Source organism: Portunus trituberculatus, chromosome 49, assembly GCF_017591435.1.
Source record: "Portunus trituberculatus isolate SZX2019 chromosome 49, ASM1759143v1, whole genome shotgun sequence".
In the NCBI taxonomy this organism is placed as follows: Eukaryota; Metazoa; Arthropoda; class Malacostraca; order Decapoda; family Portunidae; genus Portunus; species Portunus trituberculatus.
This window is the reverse complement of record NC_059303.1, coordinates 8443002-8455359: the sequence shown is the minus strand read 5'-3', so window position 1 is coordinate 8455359 and position 12358 is coordinate 8443002. Positions and strand designations below refer to the sequence as shown.

General features: G+C 41.0%; 2 protein-coding genes and 1 long non-coding RNA gene across 10 annotated transcripts in view; 2 read left to right on the top strand and 1 right to left on the bottom strand.

Moving 5' to 3' along the window:
• Positions 1–892, top strand: part of LOC123499428 — a 1025-nt gene extending 133 nt beyond the window's left edge. Inside the window, exons 1-2 of the long non-coding RNA XR_006672987.1 lie at positions 1–51; positions 274–892. The exon at positions 1–51 is cut by the window's left edge and continues 133 nt beyond it. This is a non-coding gene — a long non-coding RNA (uncharacterized LOC123499428). The remainder of the gene's footprint in view (positions 52–273) is intronic.
• LOC123499426 (protein LSM12 homolog) overlaps positions 1–7609 on the bottom strand; it is a 15746-nt gene extending 8137 nt beyond the window's left edge. For all 8 annotated transcript variants that reach the window (XR_006672984.1, XR_006672982.1, XR_006672985.1 and 5 more), the window contains exons 1-4: positions 7478–7609; positions 4944–5080; positions 1228–1337; positions 898–1042 (exon numbers count right to left, since the gene is read on the bottom strand). Coding sequence is in view for 3 of the 8 variants with exons in the window: in XM_045247427.1 (XP_045103362.1) it covers positions 898–1042; positions 1228–1337; positions 4944–5080; positions 7478–7598 (513 nt within the window). In the remaining 5 variants the exon portion in view is untranslated. The remainder of the gene's footprint in view (positions 1–897; positions 1043–1227; positions 1338–4943; positions 5081–7477) is intronic.
• Positions 7610–8308: 699 nt separating this feature from the next.
• Positions 8309–12358, top strand: LOC123499418 (pre-mRNA-splicing factor 38A-like). Its single transcript, XM_045247415.1, has 7 exons — positions 8309–8674; positions 9463–9622; positions 9931–10143; positions 10447–10602; positions 10778–10861; positions 11025–11425; positions 11641–12358. The coding sequence occupies exons 1-7, from the start codon at positions 8545–8547 to the stop codon at positions 11883–11885; spliced, it is 1389 nt and encodes a 462-aa protein (XP_045103350.1). The 5' UTR covers positions 8309–8544; the 3' UTR covers positions 11886–12358.

Below are 12358 nucleotides of genomic sequence, written 5' to 3'. Positions count from 1 at the left end.
AAATCTGGCAACCTTCCATGTTCTCCAGGAAACTGACAACAGCAGCAGTGTGTGAGTTGCCTTGGTTAGCTGTTTACTACCTCCCATCCTCTCAATTTGCCCAAAATGAAGCCTTTTTTACATTGATTGCACAAGGTTGGCCATGATCTTCCTTCCATTTATTTCCACTCAAACATAAGTCAGGCTGAGGACAACATAGTGGTTGGCTGCCGCACTCGTACCCCATTCCTAAGTCTGACAGGCCTGTTTTTCTTTGATTTCCCATGGTGTTAGTCTTGGTTCTTCAGCAGCCTGCCTGGGTCTACAGTGGGCTTATGAGGCCTGCCAGACTTGGGAAGTGGGGCAAATGCAGCAGCCTCATCAGCACGCTACACCTATGAGGCCTGCCAGACTTGGGAAGTGGGGCAAATGCAGCAGCCTCATCAGCGTGCTACACCAATCACTCACTGTGTTGTCCTCAGCCAGACTCCTGTTTGAGTGGAAATAAATGGGAGATTGTGGACAGCCTTGCGTAATGTAAATGCCTCCTTATGTTTCTTAATAAATAGGAGATCGTGGCCAGCCTTGCATAATGTAAATGCCTCCTTATGTTTCTTATTCCTTATAGTCATTTAGGCAAGTTGAGAGGATGGGAGGAAGCAAAATAACAAATGCAATTAGCCTTTGTCTGGCTCATCAGACAGACAGACCACACTCTACATCAACTAAACAGCTAACTGAGACACACACTGCTGTTGCCTGTTCCTGGAAACCATACAACATTGCCAGTTGTGTTCCAAAAGAAATGGTATCAGCCTTGTGGCACCAAGATTTTACATGCATACTGTTGTAATGTAACTTACTAATTGTAATTCGTTTAGAACTAGGCAATAAAATAATTGTCAACACAGTACATACGAGTTTCTTGACGTAAGGAAGAGTCTTTGAGTTGGATTCCTTGCCTTCCTTTTGCTCCTTGACATTCTCCAGCTGGTATGGGGGAGAGATGATCACCTGACCCATCACCAAAATGCTCACTCCAGCCCACTTGACTTCTTCCATCCTGCAACACAAGTACTGATTATAAAATAGCTAAAGGTAAATGATTTATAGGTAAATGATTTATAAAAGACGTCATTTTGAAATAATTATGGATATCATAAAATGATAAACGACTTTATAAATTCATAAAAACAGGATTATGTAGTACACATTCAATGTCTACAAGTCTATGAACAAAAAACTCACGTTTTACGAATGTGAAGGAACAGCTTCTGTCCGACTGGAGACACGCCTGACTGCATTGCTTCAATTAATCGTTGTTTTTCATCTATACTTTTCTTTGCCCGATTACTAAGCTAAGGAGAAAATTTTATTAGTTTTTGGGAAAATCTATCAATACAAGTACATGAAATAAACAACTGCAATTATCAAATCCACAAGTCTCTCACTTGTCCTCCACTGCAGACAGCAACACAGCTTCAGTTCATGCCATGATAGGTAATAATAAAAACTATTATTTCATTAAAAGTGGCCTTCCTTCACTCAAAATAGCAAGATATTTTGGCTGAAGAATAACATTATGTTTCACCATATAAGGCAACACTTGAATCATAAATAAAAAAACAAAATTTTTAAATATGCATCTCATACACCATATACAAAAACATTCTTTTGGCTAACTCTCTCGACCCTGTTTGGGGACTGGCATCTCAGTGGGCCTTTTTGTTTTATCATTTTTGTTCCTTTTTCCTCTTACATTAATATTTTTCTAAATATATACAACCATTGCAATTAATCATTTTTAATATAGCTCTATAGTACTGCAAAAAAGAGGCCTAAAATTTGTAAAACAAGTCTAAATATCCATCATCCACAGGCATCAATTTACCACATATGTATATTAAAAATTCAGAAAATTTGTCCAGATCTTCTGAAAAATGGATTTTCTAAGTCTGTAATTGTGGGAATTCAAAGCATAAAATTTAATATGTATAAGACAAATACAATGCATTGTTTAGCCAAATTGTGGCAATGTCACGGAGAGTGTAAAGAAAGTGTATGAATGAAAATGAAACTGAAGATCCTAGGAAAAGAGGAAAGCCATTTGGATGATGGAAAATTAGGATAACAAAGAACAAGTGTCAGGAGTAATGATAAAGAGGCAAGAGAAAAACTTGGAGAAAGACAGCTGGAGGCTTTTCTGGCATGGTTACTCATGGCATCAGACACACATAGGTACAGATCTATCAATGGTCAAATTATGGACATTCAAAGCCACAGAAATGTTGATTCAGGCTAGGACTGCCTGACCTACACATCTGAAAGGTAAGTATACTTATCAACAAGTAGACAAACCCCCAATCATAACAAGTTGGGCCAGCACTATCTATTAGTGTGGCAGCGGCGTCAAGCATCAAGCACTGTATAAGTAATTAGGAGCTATGGAACCTATCCAAAAGATAAATTGTACTAGCATTATGGCCAGAGGGTTAATGCCTTGTTAGTGTGAGAAAGCATCACTATAAATTTGTAGCATAATTTTTAAAAGAACTATCCATAAATGTATATTCATATTTTATGAGTCACAAAATTGTATTAACAAGCGATTTGTATTGGTTTTCTGGTGAGTGTACAAAGAGTTCACCAACAATGCCGTGATGTGATACTGGGTGCTTTCTTTACCTTGTACAGTAAGACCCTGATACCTTGGCATGGATGGGGACCTGCCCATGCTGAGATGTACAGCTTTCCCAGATATCTACAATTTCAAAAAAACAAAGTTTCAATAACCATACTCTTGTGAAGACCTCCAGTCATTAAAACATAGCAATGTACCAAGACATCATGATAATCCACACACATGTAATATCAGAGCAGTTTTGTTCCTAGGCTGATGGAATCCTCAACAAGATCACATAATACAATAACTTAGCAGTGCAGAGCACACTTGTTTATATAGCCAGTTCACACAACACTGAACTGCATGTACTTAGAGTGAAATACTAAAGAGTTCTCCAGTAAGCGCACATCATAAATTAAGAGCAGGATGCTGATATAAGCTGTTATTGCTTAAGCATTCTTAGCTTATTTGCCAAGGGGAAAAACCTAGATTCTAAAATCATTAAAGCTCTAGATTCTGCAAAAGTATTGTTAAAAACTCATGATTGTCTGCATCTTGTCTGATGAACTGATCACATTAATGCTGGAAGGAAAACCCAGTCATTATGCAACAAAAGCCTAAACTAGTTCTGCATCTGGTATTGATGCAGAGAAACTGAGCTATGCTGTACAACTAATCCTTATGCAATGAGCAATATGGACAGTGGACATTGGTCCTTTGGTCCTTTGAGGTCTAAAGGCCAAAAATGTGAGATTGCTCATAGGTGTGTTTGTTGGCATGAAGGCATGCATGTGGTCACTTGTCTAAGTCACCCGTGTTCACGGGACATATCAGCCCAACATACACATTTAGATTTAATAGAATAACATTGCAAATGCAATGAATAAGACCTGAATCTGCTCAACTAAGTAGGGTACTTCGGAGGTATAAAAAAAATAAATAAATAAAAATAAAAAAAAATTTTAAATCTGCTAAACTAAATAGGGTACTTCTGGAGGGTGAAAAAAAAAAAAAAAAAAAAAAAAAAAACTATACAAATTTTCATAAGGTAAGTATCCAGATAGTATCAGGGTCTTTCTGTTTTGCCAAACACTAAAGATTAGCTTTACTTTCTACCAGAACCAAAGTATTCCGATGTGAACACTTCAACCACGACCACGAGACTGGTAAACAGATGCATGGTAAATAGGCGCAGAGAGAGAGAGAGAGAGAGAGAGAGAGAGAGAGAGAGAGAGAGAGAGAGAGAGAGAGAGAGAGAGAGACTATAGTGGGGTCACTCTAAAATGGCAGTTTTTGTACGATCTGCTTTTTGACAGTTAGTCCTCCACTATAGCCACATATGCAAAGTTCAGCCTGTTTTCTAACCCTAATGAACCTCTCTCTCTCTCTCTCTCTCTACCATCTTGTTCCTTCCATGATTGTCTATGAAAATCAGTTGCTATAGCAGAGGAACCTCTATCTCTTGTTACCCTAATGTTCCATCTATGCTTGTTTCAACCATCCCTCTAGTTTAATTTCCACCATATGTTCATTTATACACTCCTTCCTTACAACACCCCATTCTATTTATATCCTTATATCACAGTCTTTATGATCAAACCAACTAACATATTTTTCTTTTTCTAATTAATTTTCTTTATCTTTCTATACCACTAAACTCAGGCATGCTCTTACTGCCATCACCCTTCCATCTCATCACTCCACTCCCTCATACACTCATGCATGCTCTTACTGCCATCACCCTTCCATCTCATCACTCCACTCCCTCATACACTCATGCATGCTCTTACTGCCATCACCCTTCCATCTCATCACTTCACTCCCTCATAAAACTCCTCCAGAGTTTTATGAGTTTCTTAGCTTTTTTTGTTAACTCTGTCAGACCTGCAAGGGGATTGTCAACTTAGTGGGCCTATTTTTTCTTTTTTCTTTAAGTTGCCCTTGACCAGCTTTCCCCCTCTTACATATAAAAAAAAAACATCACAGCCCTCTATATTTTTCTTCCATCTCTCCAAGGACTGACTGATGAATACGTCCCGACACACAATGAATTAACAGCTACACAGCGAGTGTCTCCAAATAGGCTTCTGAATTAAACAATGCCACAGCCACACAATGCATGGACAGGCCACTGGTGTCAATGCATGTTTTTCCTTACATAGTGACTCTCTTGGGGGGGGGGGAGGAAGGGGATGCAGAAAAGGGAGGTGTTCTGTTACTGTGTTATCACTGCACTTGAATCCAAGACTCATTCAGAAACTTATTAAGATTTAGAGCAACAGTACTTCTATATGAACATCACACTCTTGGCTACACAGCTCAACAAACACAGGACACTCACCTTACTGAGATTTAAAGATGGCAGTGAGGGTAGAGGTGAACCAGCAGCTTCTCTCATTACTGTGACTTGTGACACATAGCTGAGGTTGACCATGTGGATGTCATATGTCGCTGAACGGCCATTGCTGGACGGGGACTCTGGTAATGCTTGGTTAAGGAAACACAACAGCAACACAAAATAATGCATCAATAATTCTGGACTCAGGAGATCTTACTACACCTTCAGAAAGTCCAAATATTGAAGCCATGTGATATTCAATAACCTTAAGGTGAAAATTTATTGTAATACAGACAAGACATAAGTAAGACTAAAGATAAAAAAAAAAAAAGGTATAAATATAACAGAACAATAGAGGCAATGCTGGATACCCTTCTCACCACCATCCTGAGGGCTTGTGACAGCAATGTACAAGCCTCCAGAAAAAACAGCAAGTATTCCAAGGGAGTTGAACATTTTTGTGAAAAGACAGGTGGGCCACCTTAAATCAGAGAATGCATAAAGCAACTAACACCAGGCAGATATACAAACACTGGAAAACAGAAGTAAAGGAAGAACAATTCTATGACAACAGACCATCTACAATAACATAATAGCAAATTGTCTGCCACTCAATGACAAAGACATACCAATGAAGACTCATCTTGTAGAATAGGCCATGACACTGTCCAACATACCAAGAAGACAGAAAACTTGCAATCTATAGCAGCCATACAGGGAAAGTGTGGATGAAATAATAGGTATTTTTTTTCTCCGGTGCAGAAAATATAGAAGAAAAGAAAGTTAGAGATGAACATTAATCTACAAGGTGAAATTTTGTGAAATTGTGTGAATATTGGAGATGGACTTTTAAAAACAGTCCACACTTGAAATTCTGTGCTAAGTGGAGATGGACATTAACAACACTGACACAGAACACACCAATCACCCAACCAGAACATCCCAAAAAGTCAAGGCAGAACCACTGCAAAGGTAATTCTATCAACCATCACTTGAACCTGCACCTGTGGAAGGCTGTCACTACACCAGTACTGAACCACTGCAGCCACCACACAACAAAAGTGACACAAAAGAGCTGAAGTCAGTACAAAGAGCCTTTACTCGGAAAATAGGAGGCACAAAAGACTTAAACTACTGGCAGAGACTACAAAAGCTGGGACTATATTCCCAACAGAGGGGAAGAGATACAGGGCCATTTGTGTGTGGCAGATATTGAAGGAGTGAGTGCGTTGATGGTGAAAGAAAAGGAAAATATGATAGTGAAAGAAAAGGAAAATATGGATAAAAGTTAACAGTGAAAGAAAAGAAAAATATAAAAGTTAATAGTGAAAAGAAAATTGATTAAAGTGAATCGAAAAAAAAAACAGAGTTAAACCAGCAACAACCAAGGTGACTATTATTACATCAGGGGGCCACTGCAAAGGTTATCCCCCACTCCACATCTGTGCCTGACCCAACCACCCACCATGCTACTGAAACTCAAGAACAACCAGCGCTCACTGCTCAGGCTGCTCATGTGACAGGCTCTCCCCTCTACCATACCAGGGAAAGTCCAGACTCTCCTCACCTCCAGTCCTTCACACACCACTTGCCCCCACACTCTTCAATGTTCTCCCTGAAAATGGCAGACACACCACAGGCTGCTCAGTGTCCAGATTCAAGGAACTGGACACCTTCCTGCAAACACCACCAGATGAGCCCCCCAACCTAGGCTACACAGCTCACTGCAGGGCAGCCTCTCACTGTGCCAGGCCACATGGCTCTCCTGAAGACTGACTGTGGGACTGGCAGCAGCAGTGGACAAACAAAAGATACAAGAGAAGGAAATAGAGTATGAAATGTGGAAGAAGGGTGAAAGTCAGCAGAATCGTTGGACTCAGCAGAATAAAAGGATAAGAAACAACATCAAGGAAGCGTCGATACAAAGGCCAAGCTTCCCAACCTGCACTTGACCTGACCTGACCACCACAACTGTGAGGAATACCTTCTCGGTTTAACTAAGTAATTACATAACCAAGTAGTAACACCATTCTTTCTCAATGGGCCACACGGGGAGGGTGGCCCGTCACACGTGGGCCTGAGGGGCAAGGGGGCGCTAAACTAGACATGTGATCACCAGGGCAAGGGATAAGATTAGGGTAAGTTAAGACACAATCCCTTCACTACTTGCACGGCATATCCCTTCACTGTGTAAGCCTTAACAAACTCTTACTCTGACCTACCTAGACACAAACAAACGCACATACACACGTAGAGTAAGATCATGCAGCACAACAAACAAACCAACCGTGGCAAAAGAGCGCCAAAACCAGAGAAATAAACAACAGGTCTGGACACCCCTTAGTACCTTCCCCTACACCCACAAGTCAGCAGCTGTACCGTGTACCTGTCACCTGCACCTCACACTCACCACACACTGCACCTGCAAATAATTAGAGTGAAAGTCAGAATACAGAGGCTCAAAAATAAAGACCCCCACAGACACGGCCTTAATTGAGGGTCTGCAGTGCCTTTGAGTGGGCAATATAAAAGGATACTCAACGTTAGAAGCTTCACGTGCGGGTCAAAGGCTAATACTTCGCCCTGCAAGTCTTCATTAAAGCACGTTTTGCAAGTTACTGTGCTGCCAATATTAAAGCACTCGTTAGACTCCGCCATCTTGCCTCCAGTGACCGAGGGTTCAGGCACTTATTGACCTCACTTATAACACGGGGATTAACTCTAAAACACGTATTATATAATTGCTAGATATAGAAAAAAATTACTAAAATATATATGTTTCAAAATGTAAGTAAAATAATACATATGAATACATGTAAAGGAGAAATTACCTAAATGTGCAAAAATAGGAAATTACAAAAGAGCATCAGGTTTGCGCCGCGGAATAGATGTAGCGCGAGGACACAGTCTGGAATATTAAACAGTATACAATCCAACACTAACAGTTAAGATGTAAACAATGAAATATATTTTTTTGTTGTTCAATTATCTGTCCCTGAAACCTCATGACGATCACCAATTAAATGCATCTCACCACAAAAGCAAAGAAATAAATACATTCGTGAGGCGAAACAGAGAAGCAATGGCTGCATATATGTAAGAGCTAATAAAACACTATTCTTATGTTGTATTTCCCTCTCAAACAGATGAGGCAGTTTGCTCTGAGAACGTTTCCGGAGAGAGAGAGAGAGAGAGAGAGAGAGAATTACTTTCTATTAGACGTGATTCGGTATATCGGCATTTCGGCCCCAAGTAATATTGACAAATCTAGAATTCAATAACAAGAAATACTTCAAGATGCAAATACGGCACATCACAATTATTGGAGAAGCGGAAAGTGTATAACAGGTGACAAGAGCAGCCCCACGTGCGCACTCCGACCGTCACCCGCAGCCTGCCTAGCAAACCCTTGAGCTTGACCCAAACATTGCACTGTTTACCGCACCGCCTGGCACCACAAGTCACTACATCACAGGGAAAGACCATTTACCATGTAGACTACACAGGGCGGAGAGATAATAACCATTTAGTAGTGAGGAAGCCCTTACTACGCTCCTCTGTGTGCTCCTTATAGCAGTAATACGCTACCTTCACCACCGCCACCATGGCCAACCGTACGGTGAAGGACGCCAACTCTGTCCACGGCACCAACCCTCAGTACCTGGTGGAGAAGATCATAAGAACCAGGATATACGACTCCCGCTACTGGAAGGAGGAATGCTTCGCCCTGTCAGGTGAGTCATGATCCCCGCCTGTCACGCCCACAGATCGCCCATCGCCTGAACCCTGCATCATCTTGACAGCTTCCTTGTATCACGTCACCAAGAGGACCAGACTTAATTTACAATGGAGGTTTCAAGACATTTATTCCAATCTTTTCAATAATCCCTTCAGACCTATAAGGGGACTGGCGACTGAGTGAACTTTTTTCTCTTTCCTTGGCTAGTTATCCCCTCTTACATAAAAAAAGGTATTATATTGCAGTTTCAACCAATACACCACACGTAACATACACATTCTCACGGTCTATATATCACACTTATACAAGCATTTCTAACCCCATTTTATCCCACCAGAAATAAATAATAACTTAAGGATATAATTTAGTTTAGGTTAAGTTTGGTTTCCCCACCCTAAAACCCAGCTTTCCCAGGAGGCCCCCAAGCTTGTTAGACAGGGAAAAAGGAATATAAGATAGGTTATATTGGTTGAAAGTGCAAATTTAGGTACCAAAAAAGCAAAAAAAGTATCACAATCTTATGGCTGCTGCTTCATAATGGGGCTGACCAAGTACAGGGGGCTACCTTAACTCATGGCTGCAACACTAACAGGGTGACGTCACACTAGTACTTTGAACAATGATAGATGGACTGGTATGGACGCTGGCAACTGCTTTATATATTATTATTATTTTATGTATGATAGAGTGAAGGAGTGACTTGGTGGGATTTGTAAGACAACAAGACATGCAATGAATGCTAGTATGACATTCTCTTTATCTTTATCTTATATTCTTTTACAGCGGAACTACTGGTGGACAAGGCCATGGCGCTGCGGTCCATTGGTGGTGTGTACGGAGGCAACATTAAGCCCACTCCTTTCCTCTGTCTGGTTCTCAAAATGCTCCAGATCCAGCCAGAGAAGGACATCATTATTGAGTTTATCAAGCAGGATGAGTTCAAGTAAGTCAGCCATTCTCTGTACATTATTTGTATGATGTGATGTCTTCCCTGTTCTGTTCTGGCATTCCTGCTTTGCATGGTCAACATCTCTCCTCTCTTTCACATGCTTTACTAGTCCACTCTGTTTGTGCTTTTTTTGTTGGTTTCTCTCATATAGTATTCTTCAGTTTCCATCATAAAAAAAACATCGATTTTCACTATATCAGGATCAGCTCAACCGTTTGTGCTTTACCCCTTCAACTTCTGTGGCTAAGGTAAAGTGTTTGAATGTGAACGCTTTACATCATAATCCGAATGCCTTCCCTCAGGTATGTGCGAGCCCTGGGAGCGTTTTACCTGAGGCTGGTGTACGGCTCCCTGGACTGCTACAAGTACTTAGAGCCTTTGCTCAACGACTACAGAAAACTGCGCTTCATGGACCGTGCCGGCCAGTACCAACTCTCTCACATGGATGAGTTTATTGACTTACTTCTCAGGGACGAAAGATTTTGTGACATTATAATGCCAAGAATTCAGAAAAGGTTTGTATCGACTATTGCTATGAATCTCTTCTTCTAATGACTTGATAGCATATGATGTTTCATCCATATTATGTACCATTGCAATAAACATCCACAACTTTGGTCCTATTTTCAAGAACTTTTATTTGAAATAGATCTTTATAATGCTTGATTTTCAGTGGTTGTGTTATTCAATTTTCACAGTTTTACCATGTAACTTTTGTTAACGATAAGAGCTTGCTGAGGAGTGTGGCTCCCCAACATAGGAACAACCACAGCACCAAAGACGAGACTAAACCACTCCTCCTCTCACACTCCTCTCAGGTGGGTGCATGAAGCCAACAATGAACTAGAGGGACGAGTCTCCCTGCTTGAGGATGACTTGGATGACCTTGAGAGTGAGAGTGACGAGGAGGAGATGCCACTGCCACCACCACGGCCCAGAAACGATGCGCCTGACCCCACACGGCCAACTCCCCGGTAAGTGTGATGTACTCACATTAGAAAATTCATTGTTGAGATTGTTTGCCAAGACTTCACATTCTCTGTTCTTTGGTGCAACACTTAGCATTTTATTATTATTTATTTATTTATTTTTCATTTATTTTTATTTTATTTATTTTATTTTATCTTTTTTTTTTTTTTTCTTTTTCAGGGATGAGAGGCACGGCAGAGGACACTCTCCATCCAGACGTTCTCCTCAGAGAGACACTAGGAATGAAAGGGAGAGGGAAAAGAGGTACACAGCTGACAATATGCATCTACAGCCATTTGACACTTCTTTTCACAAAATTTTATCATATCTATCTTCTGAATGGGCAAACAGCTTGATATATATTAAGAAAAATCAAGGAATACATTATAGTACTTTCCATTCTACGAGTAACTAACATTGTTTTCAGACACCGCAGCAGAAGTCGTTCCCGCGAGAGAGATCGAGGAATGGAGAGGGACAGGGGCATGGATAGGGACAGAGGGATGGACAGGGACAGAATGGACCATGGCAGGGGAATGGAGAGAGAAAGGATGGACTATGGAAGAGGAATGGACAGGGACAGAATGGACCATGGTAGAGGGATGGAGAGGGACAGAATGGATCATGGTAGGGGGATGGAGAAGGAGAGAATGGACTATGGGAGAGGGATGGAGAGGGACCGGATGGACCATGGCAGGGGGATGGATAGGGAGCGGGGAATGGATAGAGATAGAGGCATGGATCGGGACAGAGGTATGGAGAGGGAGAGGAAGAGGCACAGAAGCAGATCAAGAGAGAGGCGTCACCGCTCAAGATCAAGGTCGCTAGGTGAGTGGTGGTGGTGTCCGTTTCTCTGTCAAAGTTACATTTGGTCTATGAACAACACAAGAATTATATTTTATGTATAAAAATACCTGTGCATTCATGACAAAGTACTACTTACATGGAACAAAATGTTTACTGCAGTTTACATCAGTATGTATATATGGTGATTTTTAATTGTATGAGTGTTGTGGCATGTAAGTAACAATGGAATATTGCAGGCCACCATCCGCACCACCACCGGGAGCGTGGCCGCGGGGACCACCGCCACCCAGAACGGATGGAAAGAGACCATGGCAAGGAGCGCAACAGAGAGCGAGAGCGTGACCGCGACAGAGGGGACCGCAAAGAGAAGCACCACCGCAGTGGCCGTAGCAAACGTGACAACATGAGCAGAGAAGACTTGGAGATAGCAGAGGCCAATGCTCTCAGAGCCAAGCTCGGCATGCCACCTCTTCAGCCTTAAAAACAGTATTAACCTTTTATTTTTTACTCATTTATTTTATCACTTGACCTTTCAAGTTATCTTGTGGGACTTTAATAGATAACACTACATCCCCAATAGTTACTGACTTTAAGTTGTAAAAGGAAAAGGTTTTATATCCCATGTATCATAGAGAGTTGTACAAGATTATGTTTTCATTTAGTGGAAAACAATGATTGAATTAGTTTGGTTAGGTGTGACAGTAAAAGCCAGAGATCCTACAGTCTTGAGAGAAGAAGTGGGTTAAAGAGGTGCCTGAATACTATGAGATAACATGTCTGAGGTTGGTGGGACTCTCAAAGTACAATGAGAGATAAAACGGTGAGAAGTGCGTGAATAAAAACATATGAGTGATCTATTGGTGTCAGTGAGTCATGATTTCTAAGGCATTTTCATGTACTGTAAATGTTGATAATTCAATGTACAAAACATAATAAATGATGAATAGAACAAAA

Excerpts from the sequence above, each read along its gene's own strand:
- LOC123499418 (XM_045247415.1), top strand. The coding sequence starts at position 8,545 with ATGGCCAACCGTACGGTGAAGGACGCCAACTCTGTCCACGGCACCAAC. Across the intron at positions 9,623-9,930 it reads ATCAAGCAGGATGAGTTCAA|GTATGTGCGAGCCCTGGGAG; the intron begins GTAAGTCAGCCA and ends GCCTTCCCTCAG. Across the intron at positions 10,144-10,446 it reads ATGCCAAGAATTCAGAAAAG|GTGGGTGCATGAAGCCAACA; the intron begins GTTTGTATCGAC and ends CACTCCTCTCAG.